Source organism: Perca fluviatilis, chromosome 1, assembly GCF_010015445.1.
Source record: "Perca fluviatilis chromosome 1, GENO_Pfluv_1.0, whole genome shotgun sequence".
In the NCBI taxonomy this organism is placed as follows: Eukaryota; Metazoa; Chordata; class Actinopteri; order Perciformes; family Percidae; genus Perca; species Perca fluviatilis.
Window position 1 is genome coordinate 31,146,880 of NC_053112.1, and position 17,717 is coordinate 31,164,596.

Genomic DNA, 17,717 nt, shown 5'->3' on the forward strand with positions numbered 1-17,717 from the left:
TGTACATACCTCCTATTTAATTGAATTATTCTTAATTTGTGTTGCCATACCTGAATCATCCCTCTTGTGAACACTAGGCCTATCTTATCTTTATTCATAACCCTGCTCACAAACTCACCTGAACCTGGGTCATCTGTTTGCCAATATCAATGTTCCTGCTACAGTAAATCCTATAGGCACATTGTACTGCTTCACCGTAGTATGAACCATACACTTTTAAGGTTTCGTGTCAAATATTGTGCAATTTGTTATGAATTACTCATTGTTTTGACAAGGTAAATTAAAGCTATTTACCAAGTGTCAGCTCTGGTAAATTGGTAATTGTACTGTTTTTTTTTTTATAAATGTTATGGAACATGAAAAAACAATTTGCCTTGATCAGGGTTTTAATTTGTTGCAAATGTGAACATGGTTTTAATAATCTGTATCTTATTGCTCTGAAAAACTACAATGATTTAAGAAATAGCAGTGATACTTATCAACATTTATTGAATTGATTGAATATATGGACAGACATTACAGGCACCTATTCATGTCAACAGAGAAAACAATAATTTGTTCTCTCTTTTATCACTTTGATTATGCTGATGGTGCAGAAAAGGGTGAAGTCCTTGTAGATCTCTGGCACTTTGAGGACAGACCGATCCAGGAACTCTCCACGGTTGTCTTTGTATAGTATGCTCCTATTAAAGACAGATTCATAGACATCAACACATAATATATTAGGTGTACATAGGTTGCTTTAACATCATTACTATCTTACCTTACCTTCTCTGATTTGGTTTTGTGGACATCAGTAATTTTCTCTCCCAGGCCTGGTTGTGCACCCTGTGAATTTAAGCAAGAAACATAAGTGTATGTAACATGATTTTACTATTATATTATTATTATTTTTACAATTGCATTATTATCAGACTTGCCAACCTTCTTGGTTTGTGCTACTGCTGCCTGTCCTCTGCACACAGGTGAGTGATGTGCTGACTGGCACAGGTCCATGCACATAGTGCAGCTTTGATGCAGCTCAACGGGTACTTCAGTCACACCTGGAAGAAGAGAAACAAACCAACAAAATACTTGTTCTTTCTGCTCAGTTTGCTTTGTATTAATTAAAAAATTACATTTAAGTTGCAAATAAAGCATATCATCTCTAGATCTGTTTTATTAGTGGTGAAATTGTACTTAACAGACTGGGTCCGTGTACTTTTTCGTTCATTTGATTTTCATTTCATAAACAGGTATTAAAAAAAAATGGTTATTTGATTTTCGTTTTAAATCATGGGGATCAGACCTCTGGTGCTGGGTCTAATATTCTAATATTAGCTGCTGCAGCTAGCTAGCAGTTAGCTACCAGCCCTGTGAGCTTGGTCCCGCGGTTCGCTCCCGGTGCTGACTGACTCTGGTCCGTCTGCAGAGCTGCCGTTACCCGCTCTAGCTGACCTGGGAATCTACCGCTCGTGTATTTATTCATATTTTATTTACTTTGCAGTATGCTATGCACTGATGTCAGGCAGGCTTGCTGCTGCTTTTAGTCTGAGCCTGTGAGATAACTAAACTTCCTTTGAATATAACGTGCATATAAATAGACGGAATAAATAAAAGTCCCCGGGAAATAAATATAAGTAAAACATATGTATTTAGGCTATTGAACTATAATGACTAATGCATATATATGTATTGCCTCATTTATGTATTTCATGTTCCATTTCATAGCCATATTTATTATGTAAAGGGGCAAAAAATCAGTCGCTCCAGGAAGTTATAGACTACAGTTTCCCTCAACAGCAGCCGGGACATTCTAACGCGCGTGAAAAAGCTTAACGTGGTAACTTAATGTACCTAAACAATGATCAATCAGATATCAATCAGTTATCAGTCACATAACGTCCATAATAATTGGACTTTGGGTTAGATTTTTTTGACAGTTTTCAGTGGTTATGAGGAGCAATATGAGAGAGAAATTTGGTAATCATTGATCATTGTTTAGGTACATTAAACCACCTCTATTTGTTTCTGGACATCAAGCTAGGCCATATGCTAGCTAGCTAGCTATGTGCTTAAATTATGTTACTCACCCTCGTAGTTGTGGACATAACTTCATACGTCCCACTTCAAAGCTTTCTCCCGTTTCCTGACGGGTGGCAGGTGAAAGTCGTCGACCATTCTGTGCACATTGTTGACATATACTTATAATAAAGCTATAAACGGCGCGGGGATATATAAACTTGGTTACAGTCAGGTTACAGTGCAGCCGCCCTCAACAGACGTTCTAAAGTAAAGTGAACGCACCCTCAACGGGGTTGGGATCATTTCATTGGTCAACACTACAGCTGGCATTCTATTGGTTGTTGACTTTTGATAGGGTTATAACACACAAAAAATCCAAGCGCGCAGGAGAAATCCGAGAGCAGAAACTTTGCAAGTGAGCAGAATCAGCCTGAGTGCGAGGAGAAGGTTCAAAGCTGAGAGCAGGAAATCTGTCCAAACAACAACATATCTGAGTCCAAGCAGAAAGTTTGAGTGCAAGCAGAGCAAATCCAAGCTCGAGCACAAACTTTGAGCACAAGCAGAGAAAATCCAAACGCGAGCACAAACTTTGAGCACAAGCAGAGCAAATCCAAGCGCGAGCAGTGACTATTTGAGTGTGAGAGCAAGGTTTTGAGGGAAATTATTACAAAATCTGAACGTAATATCAGTGAGAAATGCTCTCAAATTGAAAGAATGCGCTCTTGATTAAAGATAGGAATATAACTCCATACAAACACTGCTGAGATGGCACATCTAAGCACAGTCTTGGACGGATGCATGCACACACACACACACACACACACACACACACACACACACACACACACACACACACACACACACACACAAACACACACACACAGACATCAATGTGTGGTATAGCTTTCTCCACACACTCTTTTCAAAACACATGCACACACTTTCTGTGTAACTCATCAAGTAAAATACTTAATCTACTGCTAAATAAAATCTACTCTAATGTTTATGTTGGCATATAATTGACATGTCAGTAATGCAGTCATCATTTAAAGGGGAATTTCAGTATTTTTCAACCTGGACCCTACTGTATATTCCTATGCATTTGTGTCGAAGTGACTAATGTGAACAAAAATCTTTGAAATTGGTCCAGTATTGTAGCGAAAACGCTGTACAAAAAAAAATGCTGTTCCAAGAGTAGAGAGCTGCAGACAGAGTGGAGGTAAGCTAATGCTATTAGCTTAAGTTACTGTGTTGACCTTGCATCTGTAAGTTACACATGAAAGCATGGCAGGATAACGGCAACTTATCCTTCTTTCCATAATGTACTCAGACACTTATGACAATCTAAGCCTGTCACTGGCAAAAACAGCCCTTTTAGTGGCATTTACATTGCAGCCCAATTTCAAAGATTAGTAGATTTCTAGATTAGATTAGTCACTTCGACACAATTGCATGGGAAATGACAGGCCAGGTTGAAAAATACAGAAATTCCCCTTTAAGCCAACCTGACCTGCAAACTTGAGCTGCTTAAAACTCTGCAGCTGTCACTTCCAACTAACAGTTTTCTGATGCTGTGGGTACAGCATGTGTTTACCATGATTGTAGCTACAACAACACTAGCACTGACATACAGGGACACACGATACACCAACATACATACTGAGATGAAAGGTTTAGTGTGTTTATATTAAAAAAGTTGCAAAACAGAGGTGTGAAACAGAGAAGTATTTCACACCTCAGAATACCAACTCAGAATACATAATTCATTATCCATTAACTTGTTTGATAATTTTTGCAAGTAATGAAAAATGTGACCAATGAGTCAAAGGTAGCGTCTTATTTTGTCCGACCAACAAATTATATGCAATTATATATGCAAAAGAAAATTCTCACATTTGAAAATATCAAAATATCAAGTTATATTATCTGTTTTTGAGTAAACAGATAATTCTGTTTCTGAGTAAAATTCTCATCTCACACTCAACAGCCATTTTAATTCCAGAGCTTGCCTCCCTACGTGCACATTCCACCACAACAAGTTCCTTCCCGAGGCTATTTTGCTGCGCCGATTGTGATTGGTTTAAAGAAATGCCAATAAACCAGAGCATGTTTTTCTCCTATCTAGGAATTTTGTGTGGACTAACCAGACCCTCCTCCGCAGCGCTGTGGAGGAAGGTCTGGCAACGCGAGACTAGTTAAGCAGTAAATAACAGGCCTCATCATTTCTGCAAGCAGGGCTTTTCCTGCATAGAGGAATTTCTGGCACCCCCCAAAGAGGTTTTAGCTAGCCCAAAAGGAAAATCACTAGCACCAAAATGACAAGAATTGAGAGTAAAAATAGCAATTTAAATCGTCTCTAAATGACCAAGCAACTATGTAACAAGCTGAACATAAAATTGAAAATGAGCGCTGATCTCAATTTTATCTCCAGAGTCAGGCTGTCCCGGACTCTCCTGGTGAATCTTTTTAAAACCGTTTTTTTACTCAAGCATAATATACATTTTTGTTTATCAAAATGTCAGAAATGACAGGAAAATGCAAAGATAAGTAAGTACGGTGGCCGGGAAGTGCAATGCAACATTACAAAGAATGAAACACTTTTACATTTTGGAAAACAAAATAACATTTTGGAAAACAAAATAACATTTTAGAAAACAAATTTACATTTTAGAAACAAATTTACATTTTGGAAAACAAATTTACATTTTGGAAAACAAAATAACATTTTAGAAAACAAATTTACATTTTGGAAAACAAAATAACATTTTAGAAAACAAATTTACATTTTCGAAAACAAAATAACATTTTCGAAAACAAATTTACATTTTAGAAAACAAATTTACATTTTGGAAAACAAAATAACATTTTAGAAAACAAATTTACATTTTCGAAAACAAATTAACAAGATGCAAAACACTTTTACCAGTCCCGAAACAAATTTACAAATGACAGATTCTTCACGGAAAGGGAATGTACCACATACCGGAAGTGATGAGGTTTTGTATACATGTCGCCTTGACTACGGCAGTTATGGATCGAATGCGTCAATAGAGCCGCCATCTTGGAACAGGGGAGGCACTGCCTTATATACTGTCTATGGGCCGTCCTTAATGCATCAGCGTCAATGTAGGCAAAGGTCTAACGGAAATAAAATCACTATAAATCGTCAAAATCTCATGCGATGTTCTAGTTTTTTTAAACAAAAAGACAAAGAGACTAATTAATGTGTTAATACAAAGAATATTTATTATAATCAGTTCACAGATATGAGTACAAACGGAAACTTCACCCTTCTGAACTAAGAGGTTCTGCTTCAAAGTGAAGTTTAAACAGACTGAAATGTCCAGGCTCACTCCCCCACTAATGATTCATTTATTTCTGCATGTATTTATTTATTTAACGAGACTTTAAGTCGTGTTTCGTCGTCCACAGTCCGAGTCCCGCCAGACTCCCTTTAGGAAACCTGTGATTTAAACTTCAGCAGGCTGTGACAGTCCGCTCCGTTCAGTCCTGGATCTGATTCTCCCGGGCTTCCCTTCCCTCCAGCGGGCCCAGCAATTCGGCCTGGGTCTCCAGCTGCGTGGTGTCGGTTTTGGCTCCCAGGAATGGGCAGTGAGCTCCAGGTCCTGCAGCTGCAGACGGACTCAGCTGCCCCCTGCTGTAGCTTCGATCCGGCCGGCTGTCGATACGTTCCTGTGTTTCCGTCAGGTCCGCGTCATATAAAAACTCCAAACACCGACCACGTAAAGTCACCATAAACTTCATTCCCGCCATATACTCACACAACAACACAAATTGACTGCGCTCACCAACAACACCTCATCACTTCCGGTATGTGGTACATTCCCTTTCCGTGAAGAATCTGTCATTTGTAAATTTGTTTTGGGACTGGTAAAAGTGTTTTGCATCTTGTTAATTTGTTTTCTAAAATGTAAATTTGTTTTCGAAAATGTAAATTTGTTTTCTAAAATGTTATTTTGTTTTCCAAAATGTAAATTTGTTTTCTAAAATGTAAATTTGTTTTCGAAAATGTTATTTTGTTTTCCAAAATGTAAATTTGTTTTCTAAAATGTTATTTTGTTTTCCAAAATGTAAATTTGTTTTCTAAAATGTTATTTTGTTTTCTAAAATGTAAATTTGTTTTCTAAAATGTAAATTTGTTTTCCAAAATGTAAATTTGTTTTCTAAAATGTTATTTTGTTTTCCAAAATGTTAATTTGTTTTCCAAAATGTTATTTTGTTTTCCAAAATGTAAATTTGTTTTCCAAAATGTAAATTTGTTTTCCAAAATGTAAATTTGTTTTCCAAAATGTAAAAGTGTTTCATTCTTTGTAATGTTGCATTGCACTTCCCGGCCACCGTAAGTAAGGTAACACAGACTAATTGCATTTACTGTACGCAAATTAACAGCAGGTATACACTTAGTGTATGTATCTGAAAAAAAAAAATTATTTGCTGTAGGTAAAGAAGTCATCATGCACACAGGATCAGTCTATTAATTAATCTAACTAACTGCAGCTCAGAGGAAGACAAAGATGGCCTTATGGTAACAATCATGTCTGTGTGATAACCCAGACATTAATGACCAGCTGAGAGGCTGTTGGACCGGCCTCCTCTCAGAGCGGCACCACGCCGGCCCAGATGGCCGCTCAGTGGCACAGTGTGGCGGTGGTGGCAGAGCTGCTGCTACTAAAATCCATCATATTGCTGCAGCGCTGCATGATTCTGTTTAGTGGTGCTAGTCCAGATTAAAACTGGAGACGAGCAGATGGAGAAGGTGACTTGTTTCCTTTTGCTCACCCTGACAGCAACACAAAACTTCAAATCAAAAAGAAATCTATTTTTGCAAGAACTATAAAATCTACCTTTGTCAATAGTGAAATTTTATGTTTCTATGGAACTGCAGATGAGTTTTTGTTTAACGACAACACTGTCTGTACGTCTGTCTACCTCTCTGCTTGTGTCCACTACTGGGGGTATTTAATTTATATCTTGCCCTGCAACTGTGCTGCATTGTTTTATTCTTCTGCTTCTTTAATTTAGCTTATTTAATTCTTCTGTGTTAATTTATTCTTTTTTATTTTAAATGAATAAGCGTTTATAATATAATAATTAATGTCTTTGTGTTTCTAAATGTCTTTTTGACCCGTCCTACAGGGTATCATTTGAATTTGCAGCTATGATACCGGTTATCATATCAGCATATGATACCTTATTACAGTGCAGATACCAAATCAATACTTTTTCTATACTTTATTTGAAGGAGCGTAAATAATGTTTCTTTATAACTTTGCCCAAATAGTATAGTTTAAAACTTGCGAAATGATAATTTATATCAAGAACTGTTTAAAAAATAAAAATGAAGTCTGAGCAAACATTTGATGTGTTCGGCACTTGGCAGTTTGTTTTTTAAAATTAATTTCACTAAGAGCTGCTAAGACATGAAAGGAATCGTGAACTTGAACCTACCTGTGGAGGAGAAAGAAGGCCATCTTTTCTTGAAATGTCAGTCCTGAAAAGTACAACAGAGAAACCACTTTAGCTAAAGAAGCTTTGACTGATCAAACCAGCTTATGATGACCCAACCCAAGTTATTTTATCTTCAGTCATAAACCTCATGAAACCCCACACATCGTTATCAGATAAAGTGTATGCTATAAACATCGCAGTATGCCGAACAAATCCTTAAAGATAACAGACAGAGCTGCAAGTGGCAGCCAGTAGCTTATCAATGTAAAACAATCATTCAGATAAAGTGCTACAACTTGTTTATAGGAAAAAGTCGTGAGACAAGCAATTCATCCACTTTAATGACTTTTCGTTTTAAATTCCTGAAAGGGATCAAATTTAAGTTTTGAAAAGCCTACCCTTTCTGAAATGTCTCCATGTGGTTCCCTCCGGGTCTTTCACCAACACATTCCTTGAACTGGAAAAAGACACATTTCAAACATTAATTATCTACCTAGCTGATTTTATGACCCGTTTTTCCATCAGAATGGGACAAAGTATGTTGTATTAATAGCATATCCAATGAAAAACCATGATTGCTTTTATGAACCTTTTTGGATTATCATCTTTAAACCTTTCGTTGGTATGCTATTTATTAGATGTTACTGATACTATTCATCTATATACTATGAGTCTTGGCAGTATGCTGTAAATTAAAATCTATATTTGTAGAGCACATCTCAAAAACAGAGGCTTACAAAGTACTTAATGAGCTGTTAATTCTTGCTTATATTATTTAGATATGAAATGAGGAACCACGTTTGCTATTATGAACCTTTTTGGATGCTGAACCATAAAGATTTGGTGTGCATCCGAGTGCGATTGCTGCATTCATACCTGCCCAGACGAACCGCTCCAAGGGCGAAAACGAACTCTAGTGAGATTCAACCGAACTAAATGAGGCAGGTGTGAAAGGCCCCTAACATCCACAGAGCACTGCATGGCCAAAGACATAGAGGCTGAAAACTAGTGGGGAATTGTGTAATTTGAGCATTAAATGTATTAACTTCGACATACCTGTATAAACAACACAAAATGTAATTGGTTTATCAAAACAAAAATCACATAGAATAGCTAACACTGTTTGTATTACATCGTGCTGTGTTGCTGTACAATAAACAGCACCAGTAACAATCCCCACAGACCCCACAGACCCTCACTAACATCAAACCTCTGCCGTCAGCCACTCGCTGGGCCAATCACGACTGTGCCAGCTATCACATATAGACCCTAATCTTCATCAAGTGTCATCTGTGCCGTTACATGAAGGGTTGACATGAGAAGCCAGTTCCTTGAGTGAGAGAATGTAAACTGAATTAATCTATTTCGCTCAGTTGCTCAGCTGAACTTTACATTAGCACACTTAATTTATGAGCCAAGTGTGAATAATAATATGACTTGCTTTCATGCAGCTACAGTGTAAGAAGAGTCTGTGGAGACTGGATCATGTTACTGAAGCTACATAGTCTTAACTATGTAGCTTCAGTAACATGATCCACCATGCCTTTGCCTGCCTTCACACACTCCTCATATAGACAATACCATAACACTGTTGGGTATGACTTACTGCATCTTTGTTGGCAGGCTAGACATAGCTGACAAATTGTTTTATCATGTGATCATACTGGTACTCTTAACCTGGATGCTGAGATACAGCAGGAGAAAGCTACCTGTCTATATTAGGGCTACAAAAAAGGATTATTATAATTATTCTACTGATTATTGCTGATTTTTCTATTGCTCTATATCAGAAAAGTTGTCTTGTTTTGTCAGACAATCAATCCAAAACCCTCACATTTGAGAAGATGTAACCAGAGAATAGCTTAATATTTAAATATGTTTTGATTGAAAACTGACCTTAACAATGGATCAATTATCAAAGTTGTTGCCACTTAATTATTATTATTAATTATTAAGACTAATTGATTAATCAAACTAATCATTTAAGCTCTAGCATGTATCAATAACAATATCTAAGTTTTGGTACCAAAACTAAAAACAAGGAATATTAACGTGTTTTTCTACAAATACCCTTTTTTATTTAATTATTCATTAACTCATCAAGTTAATGTTTTCAAAAAAGCCATACAATAACTTTGCCTAAATAAATGGACAACAATTTGATTTAAAACTTATAAATAAGGTTACAGATCTAATGTCAGCTTTCGGTGCTCGATAGCTTCCAATATTCATTGCTATGGACACGTTCCAGTCTGGACCAAAAACCAAGGTATTGTCTTTGTTTTTGCCAAAACCTGGTACTGAAATACCTTAAAAAAATCAAGGTGCTTCAACAAATTGATGCACAACTTTTGTAAATCCTGCATTTCCATAAACAATCCTACTTACTGAGTTGTAACAGTGCCTAAAATAATTTAACACAACCTGAGAAATAAAATTCCTTGGTAGAAATGGTAGAGCTCTCTTAACATGAAAAAAACTTTTTTGCACACCTCTTTTGTCGGGCAGGTGCGTAGGATATGATCAAAGGTCTGAGACCGAAACGTTGTATTTTTCTAATAAATTATTGCTTGCGTAATGGTCAGTGTGCGGGATTTTCTCTCTACTAGAGCTCTCTTAACAGAAAAATACTTTGCACATTATTACATGAGACTGGTTGGTAGGAGAGGGATGAGTAGGTCAAAAGTTGCAAAGAAACTCACGCATACTGTCTAACTTGCAAAGACAACAAACAGCGTTTTGGTAAGGTCTAGTACTAAAACGTTGTCATTAAATTTATCTTTGCAAGTTAGGCCGGAGTTTCTTTGCAACTTTAGAGCAATATCTCTACCTGTTGACACAGCAGAGGCTACTTCAGAATGGAAACTGAAAACAATAAAACCTTCAGAGGTTTCAGAGTAAAATAAATATCAAAGTAACATTTTACATGAAAGAAGTACTTTACTGTGTCTCAATCATTTCTGCTCTACATGATAAAAAAATACTGAGCACTAAACATTGTGGTGTCAAATATCCGCCTGACAACAGTTGACAAGTTGCTCTCTGGTGCATCTTCTGCGGTGGATAAAAGCTGCAGCTAATTGTGCACTCATAAGTGGCCCTTACATTTCTACTGCTTCTGAAAAAAGTGGTTTACAATTAGTGTGGTGTGCTGCATATTACAAGCCGCTGTACAATGACAATGGCAGGGAACAATTAGGCAGCTGCGTCTTGCTTCCTGTCATCTGCCAAATCGCCTCTGTCCGCATCTAGTGATCCTTGTTTACTGCAACTGATGATTATTTACATTGAGTCAGAAATAAGGATGACAGGGAGGTTGAGCTGAATGCTTTAACAACCATCTGCATCACAGGTGCATTCGAACAGAAGCTCTGTGGTGATGGTGTAAACTGTTGATACTGTTTACTGTGGTTGGTGGGGAAAATTGGCAACGATTTTAGAATAAAGTAGCCATGATATTGCTACAAACGACTGAAAGAAAAATGCTTTCTTAAGGTTATCTACTGACCAACACCTAAGACTGACCTGTCACAGTGAGAGAAAAGATTAAAACAGAGGGAAAAAAAAAGCTGTCAAAAAAAACAAGTGGGAGAGATGCTGCCAAGATGGTGACAAATCACAAAGATAGAAAGAGATGAGGAGAAAAAGCGCGATGACTCACTGCGTGGGCTTCCTGGTTGTCTGTGAGCTTTACCAGTGTCGGGCTGTGTTTCGAGGGTTTGTGGGTTCGCTCAGCGTGACCACTCTGGCCTCCCTGTGACTTTGCCGTGTCCTCCCCCACGTTGCCCAAACTGCTCGATGGGATGTTCTCCTTGTTGGTGTCTGCTCGGACGGATGCAGCTCTGTTCCCAGATGGAAGAGGAGATGGTGAGGAAATGAGACATCTGCCTTCTATCTCGCCCCCTTTGTTGCACACTTTGTCTTTATCAGCTTGACATTGGGAGAAATGCTTCAGGAAACTAAATGCCAAGGTCATGCTGATAACTGATTTACATGTGCTTTTTTAGCTTAAGTGCTAATTCTATTTACTATCCACGCTCTTATTGACATTTTCTGCTGTTTTTGGAGTAACGCACTCCTTCTTATCCATGTCTTACTGATCTCTCAGACTCTAGTACATCTCAGTCAACAAGGATTAGCTTCTCACTACCATGACTCCAGTTGTTATGACTTTGCTAGGTCTCAGTGGACAAACTCACCGCACAGAATGAAACCTTACACATGTTTACTGTTACCTATGTTATGATTTGATACTATAAATAAAATTGAATTGAAATTACCAAAAACACCAACTTGAAGTTGAAGCTTTAGTAATGAATGGCATCTTATTGTGCTTTACCAGCACAGTAATATTAAAAAGCATTCAGTCTGTAAGTGAAAAAGATCTACCAATGCAATAACAATATTTCAACCTGTTTTCCATAGAAAAGAACTTGCATATTTGTTGGAGGATTTGATGTCTTTTTAATGAAATACACCTTGAGAGGTTCCACTGATAATTTCTACAATAGATGGCAAACTATTATTTCTTATGCTGAGTAACTTACCTCCATGAACTCAATCTAATTGTTAAAACAGCTAGCCTATTTTTGGTGTCAACAATTCTACTGATTGTCTTAATGTATCTTTTTATCTTGTGATGTGGAAGTCACCAGTCATGTGGTTTAGCGGGTGACGGGTGGGTTGAATGGTTCTGTTGTTGTGAGTGGATGGGTGATAAAAAGGAATTTTAAAGGAAAACATGTTTTTTAATATACATGTATCCAATAGCATAATACGGTCTAATATAAAAAAAAAAATTCTAGTGTCTATATGTTGAAATAAGAAATAATCTTCTCCACTAGAATAAAAAAAAAGGAAACTTTGATTTACATCACTGTACTAGTGAGTGTACTAGGAAGTGATGAGAACAACATTTTTGCAGTGCTCTTCAGTGTTGCTACTAAACAAAACCGCCACTAATCTCATGCTGGTACCATCAAATACCATCATGACAATGAACTCATTGTACCTGTTTCTTTCTTTGTGTCTCAGTCCCTCCTCCTGTTGCTCTCTCTGGTGTCGACGTCTCTGTCGGGCAGTTGGCGTGGCCCTTGGAGATGATGGCCATGGGGTTAACTCAGAGTCCTCTGAACTTTGATCCCCTACAGGGTTTACATCGAAGAGGTGCTGCTCCACTGCTGAACGAATTGTCCTGTCCAAAAAACTGAAGGACCAAAAAAAAAAAAGAGAAGTTGGTTAAGAAGTTTGCGATTTTATGGTCCAATAACTGTTTCATAATAAGTAGAATATAAGAATTATCTCTAAATAAATTCATTAATTACAAGACCTCAACAGTAATCAAGTCCACTTACTCCACCACATCTGGTCTGCAGTGGACAGGGGAGAGGAGGTTACTGAAAGAAAAACAAGAGGGGGAAGATGAGTTAGAGCTACATTAGTAGGTGGTCACAAGAGGTCCCTGAGCAATGCCCCCAGGCTCTGGTTCTGGCCCTAGGTGATCAAGGCATGTAGTGTGCATGAGTGAGTGTTAACTTCAGCTGTGTTAAGAGCCTAAGTAGGTCCTCAGAGTAAATTGTCCAGATTCTATGACTACCGGTAAGTCTTACAGTATATAGTCTGTACTCTCTATACTGATCTCCGGCTTCATCTATATCTAGCTCTCCCTCTCTACTTTTCTCAAAACACACAGACATGTAATCGACAGTAAAACAGTAACACGAAAATTATGGGTGGTTATACTATGTGTGCAGAGGTGTGTTTATATGAAATTCAATATTTATATCTAGATACAGTATAAAGATATTTAATTGGTATTACATTTAGAGTCAGACGACAGTGTCAAACAAGTAGTCACATGTTAACTAAACAGTTTGGTTTGTTATTGAAGATGCAACTGTGCTTCTATTACAATTAAGGACCATTCTCATTAAAGACTCAAAGATCAATTTACTTTGCTGTAGAGAAAGGGATTCTGTCCAAATTCTACAACATAAATTTCTTTTTAAATAGTTGCCAATGTCATTTTTATAAAACAAACCTCGGGAAAACTTGAAAGTTAATGGCATTCCACCAATCTGGAAGAATCTTGTCTAGACTGGCAAGAGAAGGAAGGTCCTCCAAAATGCTGGAGCAGCCAGTTGCTCATCATTAATATAGGAAAATACTGTAAGAACAAGCCTAGAGTATGTTCCCCAGTCATTTAAAGTAGCTGTAATAAAACCTCTTCTTAAAAAAAAAACCCTCTCGATCCAAAGATCTTAGCCAACTACAGACCTATATCTAATCTTCCCTTTCTCTCTAAGATCCTTGAGAAGGTAGTTGCTAACCAGTTGTGTGACTTTCTATGTAACAACACTTAACAATTTGAGGATTTCAGTCAGGATTTAAAGTGTATCATAGCACAGAGACAGCACTGGTGAAAGTGACAAATGACCTAATTGCTTCAGGACTTGTCCTATTAGATCTTAGTGCTGCATTTAATACTATTGACCAATTGTATTCACCTTATATATGCTTCCTCTAGGCAATATTATTAGGAAACACTATGGTAAGTTTCTCTGTTATGCAGATGATACCAAAATATATCTATCGATCAAGCCACATGAAACCAATCAGTTAGTTAATTAAACTTTAAGCATGCATTAAGGATGATGAATGATACATTTTATACTTTATATGTTAAACTCAGAAGTTATTGTACTTGGATAAAGATAAAGATATAGCTAATCTGGATGGTGTGGCCCTGGCCTCAAGCACCACTGTGAGGAAAATCTGATCTTTGATCAGTATATATCCTTTAAGGCCCACATAGAACAAACTTCAAGAGCCACCTTTTTTTCCACCTGCATAATATTGCAAACAATTAGGCACATCCTGTCTCAAAACGGTGCAGAAAAACTAGTCCATGCATTTGTTACTCCGAGGCTGGACTATTGTAATTCCTTACTATTAGGTTGCTCTAATACAGTAAGTCTCTTCTTCAGTTGATCCAGAATGCTGCAGCACGTGTACTCACAAAAACTAGGAAAAAATATCATATTTCTCCCGTATTAGCTTCTCTGCATTGGCTTCCTGTAAAATCCAGAATTGAATTTAAAATCCTTCCCCTGATCTACAAAGCTCTCAATGGTCAGGCAACATCATATTTTAATGAGCTCATAGTACCCTATTGCCCTACTAGAACACTGTGCTCCCAGAATGCAGAGTTACTTGTGGTTCCTAGAGTCTCCAAAAGTAGAATGTGAGCCAGAGCCTTCAGCTCTCAGGCTCCTCTCCTCCTCTTCCATTATAACCACTGCTATAATTATTATCGGTCATTTTTCTGTATATCTCTCTCTCCCAACCGGTCGCGTCAAATAGCCTGCCACCAAGAGCCAGGTTCTGTATGAGGTTTCTGCCTGTTAAGAGGAAGTTTTTCCCCGCCGCTCTCACACCAAATGTATGCTCTTGGGGGAATTGCCGGGTCTCTCTGAATTATAGAGTGTGGTCAGACCTACTCTATCTGTAAGATGCCCTGAGACAACTTCTGTTATGATTTGACACTATAAATGAAATTGAATTGAACATTTTTACACCAATCTTCATCTTCACTTACCAAAAAGACCCTACAGTTTTAATAAACTGATAGACGTCATGTCTGCTTTTTCTGGAGTACATGAAGGATGTATAGGGGTGACCTGAAGAAATCTTCCATAAACAGTGGTGTTGACAGTAATAGCACAGCTTTCACTGATCATGCACTGATAAAGGGAGAGATAATAACATATTGATGGTACGCTGTGAAGGTGACTGTGGTGAACTTGTGTTAAATGGCACGTACATGCATTGACATGATCAAAGTTGTAAGCAGGGATAGGGAATCAGATAAAAGATGGCAGGCCCCAACTGTGTGATAACCAGATGATCATTTTGATGAGCTTAAAAATTCAAATCATAAACATGGTGCTGTAAATGTCTGCTGCTTTTATATTGGCAGTTTTAACATCGGTGCTCATGACTTGAAAGATCCTTCACTTTGAATTCATTTTTCATTTATTAAGACAGTTATTAACAGGTGCTCCAGAGGCAGCAGACTAATCCGCTTGATTATCTCTGGGAACAGCAGGAACAATATTAGCCCACTACCTAATAACAGACTTGGCACAGAACTCAACAGGTTAAAGCAACAGAAAACAGTTTAATGGCTTACTAATGTTGACTTGACCTTAGACCTTAATGATTTCGAATGCCAGAGGCATGGGCAGGAGGCAAGAGCAGTGGACACATTAAGTGCTAAAATATGACAGAAGTTTTAAGATCTGTCCTTAAAGTGATGGTTCGGAGTAATTTACCCTAGGGTCCTTTGCACCACGACCTCGAGCCAAACACCCCCCCAGAAGCTTTTTTCACCTGGGTCTAACATTGGGCGAGTTAGCGTAGAGTAGCGTTAGCCGCTGAATAGCTTAGCGCGGGGCTAATGGACCCACGTTTGTATCTCTTAAATGACTAATAATGCCCGAAATGATACCAAAGGTCTACACTAGTACATATAGGTTATGTACTCATAAAACGATGGATTGGAAAGTTTGTAAATACACCAGCAGTTTATGTAAATAACACTTGCCTGATGGCTTCTGCTCTCTGCTGCTGTTGTTGCTGCTGTGAGTCTAACTGCAGGTAGCAGCAGCAGCAGCAGCAGCAGAGCAGAAGAGAGCAGGCAAGTGTTCATAAACTTCTGGTGTACTTACAAACTTTCCAATGTTAGACCCAGGTGAAAAAAGCTTCTGGGGGGGTGTTTGGCTCGAGGTCGTGGTGCAAAGGACCCTAGGGTAAATTACTCCGAACAATCACTTTAACTTTTGAGAACCGTCCTCCATGCTGCAATCTGCTCCTGATATAAAAGTGATGAGAGTGAATTATATAACTGGAATATGTGCCAGGGAAGGATGGTTATCAGACTTCGAGAAATGTACCATGCCCTATGTTGCAATTTTAGAAATTACACTGTGACGGTAAAAGGCAGCGTTTCCCAAACCTTTTGGTTTGTGACCAATTAAAACAAAGCACTGTCCACTTGTGACTCCTGCTTGTCCCAGGTTACAGCCTTTCATGTGGATTTTTACTTCTCTGTTTGTTTAATTAAAATGATTTTTAGAATGGTAAATATAGCCATATTTCATGAGACTAGTAAATAAAATACAGACAATTTCATATCAAATTTTTCTAGATCTTTAATCATCAGATTTATCTTGTGGCCCTAGGAGAACTGGCCTTTTGTTGGAAACGTCTGGGGTTGTTGGTGTTTAAAACTGGATCATTTGTTGAAGTTTATTGAGAACTACTGACAACCAGAGTAAGTGTTTTTTGAAACCTTTGATTCTGATAAAAATGTGAAATGGATTCTTTGGACCATTTTTGTGTGTTTGAACCATTTCCACTACGTAAAAACACTGTATGGAAACTAGATTTGTGTTCTCAGAAATGAAGAGTGAAGTCACCTGATATGGTGTTCTGGACTGTAGATAATTTTCATGACATCCTGAAATACACTCTATTCTTGTTCAGGCACAAATCTACTGTCCATGCGGGTCCGTTATGTGAAATGAGGTTTCTTATACATCTGCTTGGCCTGCATTTAGGATGTTAATGAAATAAACAGCTGAGTGTGACAGCTGTTAGTGTCAAATGTGAAACATTTGGTAATTAAATATCTCTGTGCAGCCATCATAGTCCCAAATAGTCTGCGGGTTGGCAGACTTGGCACAGTGTAGACAAAGGAAGGGACATCACTGCCTGGAAAGAACCACCGACTTAGTTTTAACTAAACATGTAACCGTGTGAAACCACTCTGGTATGAGACAGTATTGTTGCCTTGTATGCAAAGTCTGAGTCATGAACTACTGGCAAAAGGGACCATAGGGCAAAAGGGATGAGTCATTGCATCAGAAACATAACAGGAATATCACCACCAGAATAGGAGTAAGACAATTCTTTCTTAAACACATATATTCTCAAAAATATAAAATCATACACTGGTGGATCCGTATTTCTGTGGCATATTGAAATCCTTTGAGGATGTGGTACAGCAATTTGAAATCCCTAGGTCTCAATTTTTTTAATATTTGCAACTTCGCCATCTGTTGGTGGTGATTTTTGGATCCAATTCTTCAGCCCCAAAGGCACCAGAATGTTTAGATAAAGTGTTGGAAATGTAAGACTGAGGACGGCCAATTACTTCATGTCCTATGGTCCTGTGATAAGGT

At 37.9% G+C, this 17,717-nt stretch overlaps 1 protein-coding gene across 5 annotated transcripts in view; it reads right to left on the reverse strand.

The window, feature by feature from the left end:
• fam13a (family with sequence similarity 13 member A) overlaps positions 1–17,717 on the reverse strand; it is a 76,542-nt gene that overhangs the window by 20,978 nt on the left and 37,847 nt on the right. For all 5 annotated transcript variants that reach the window (XM_039803191.1, XM_039803183.1, XM_039803199.1 and 2 more), the window contains exons 10-14: positions 12,828–12,869; positions 12,485–12,679; positions 11,135–11,315; positions 7,872–7,930; positions 7,474–7,516 (exon numbers count right to left, since the gene is read on the reverse strand). In XM_039803191.1, the coding sequence (XP_039659125.1) occupies positions 7,474–7,516; positions 7,872–7,930; positions 11,135–11,315; positions 12,485–12,679; positions 12,828–12,869 (520 nt within the window). The remainder of the gene's footprint in view (positions 1–7,473; positions 7,517–7,871; positions 7,931–11,134; positions 11,316–12,484; positions 12,680–12,827; positions 12,870–17,717) is intronic.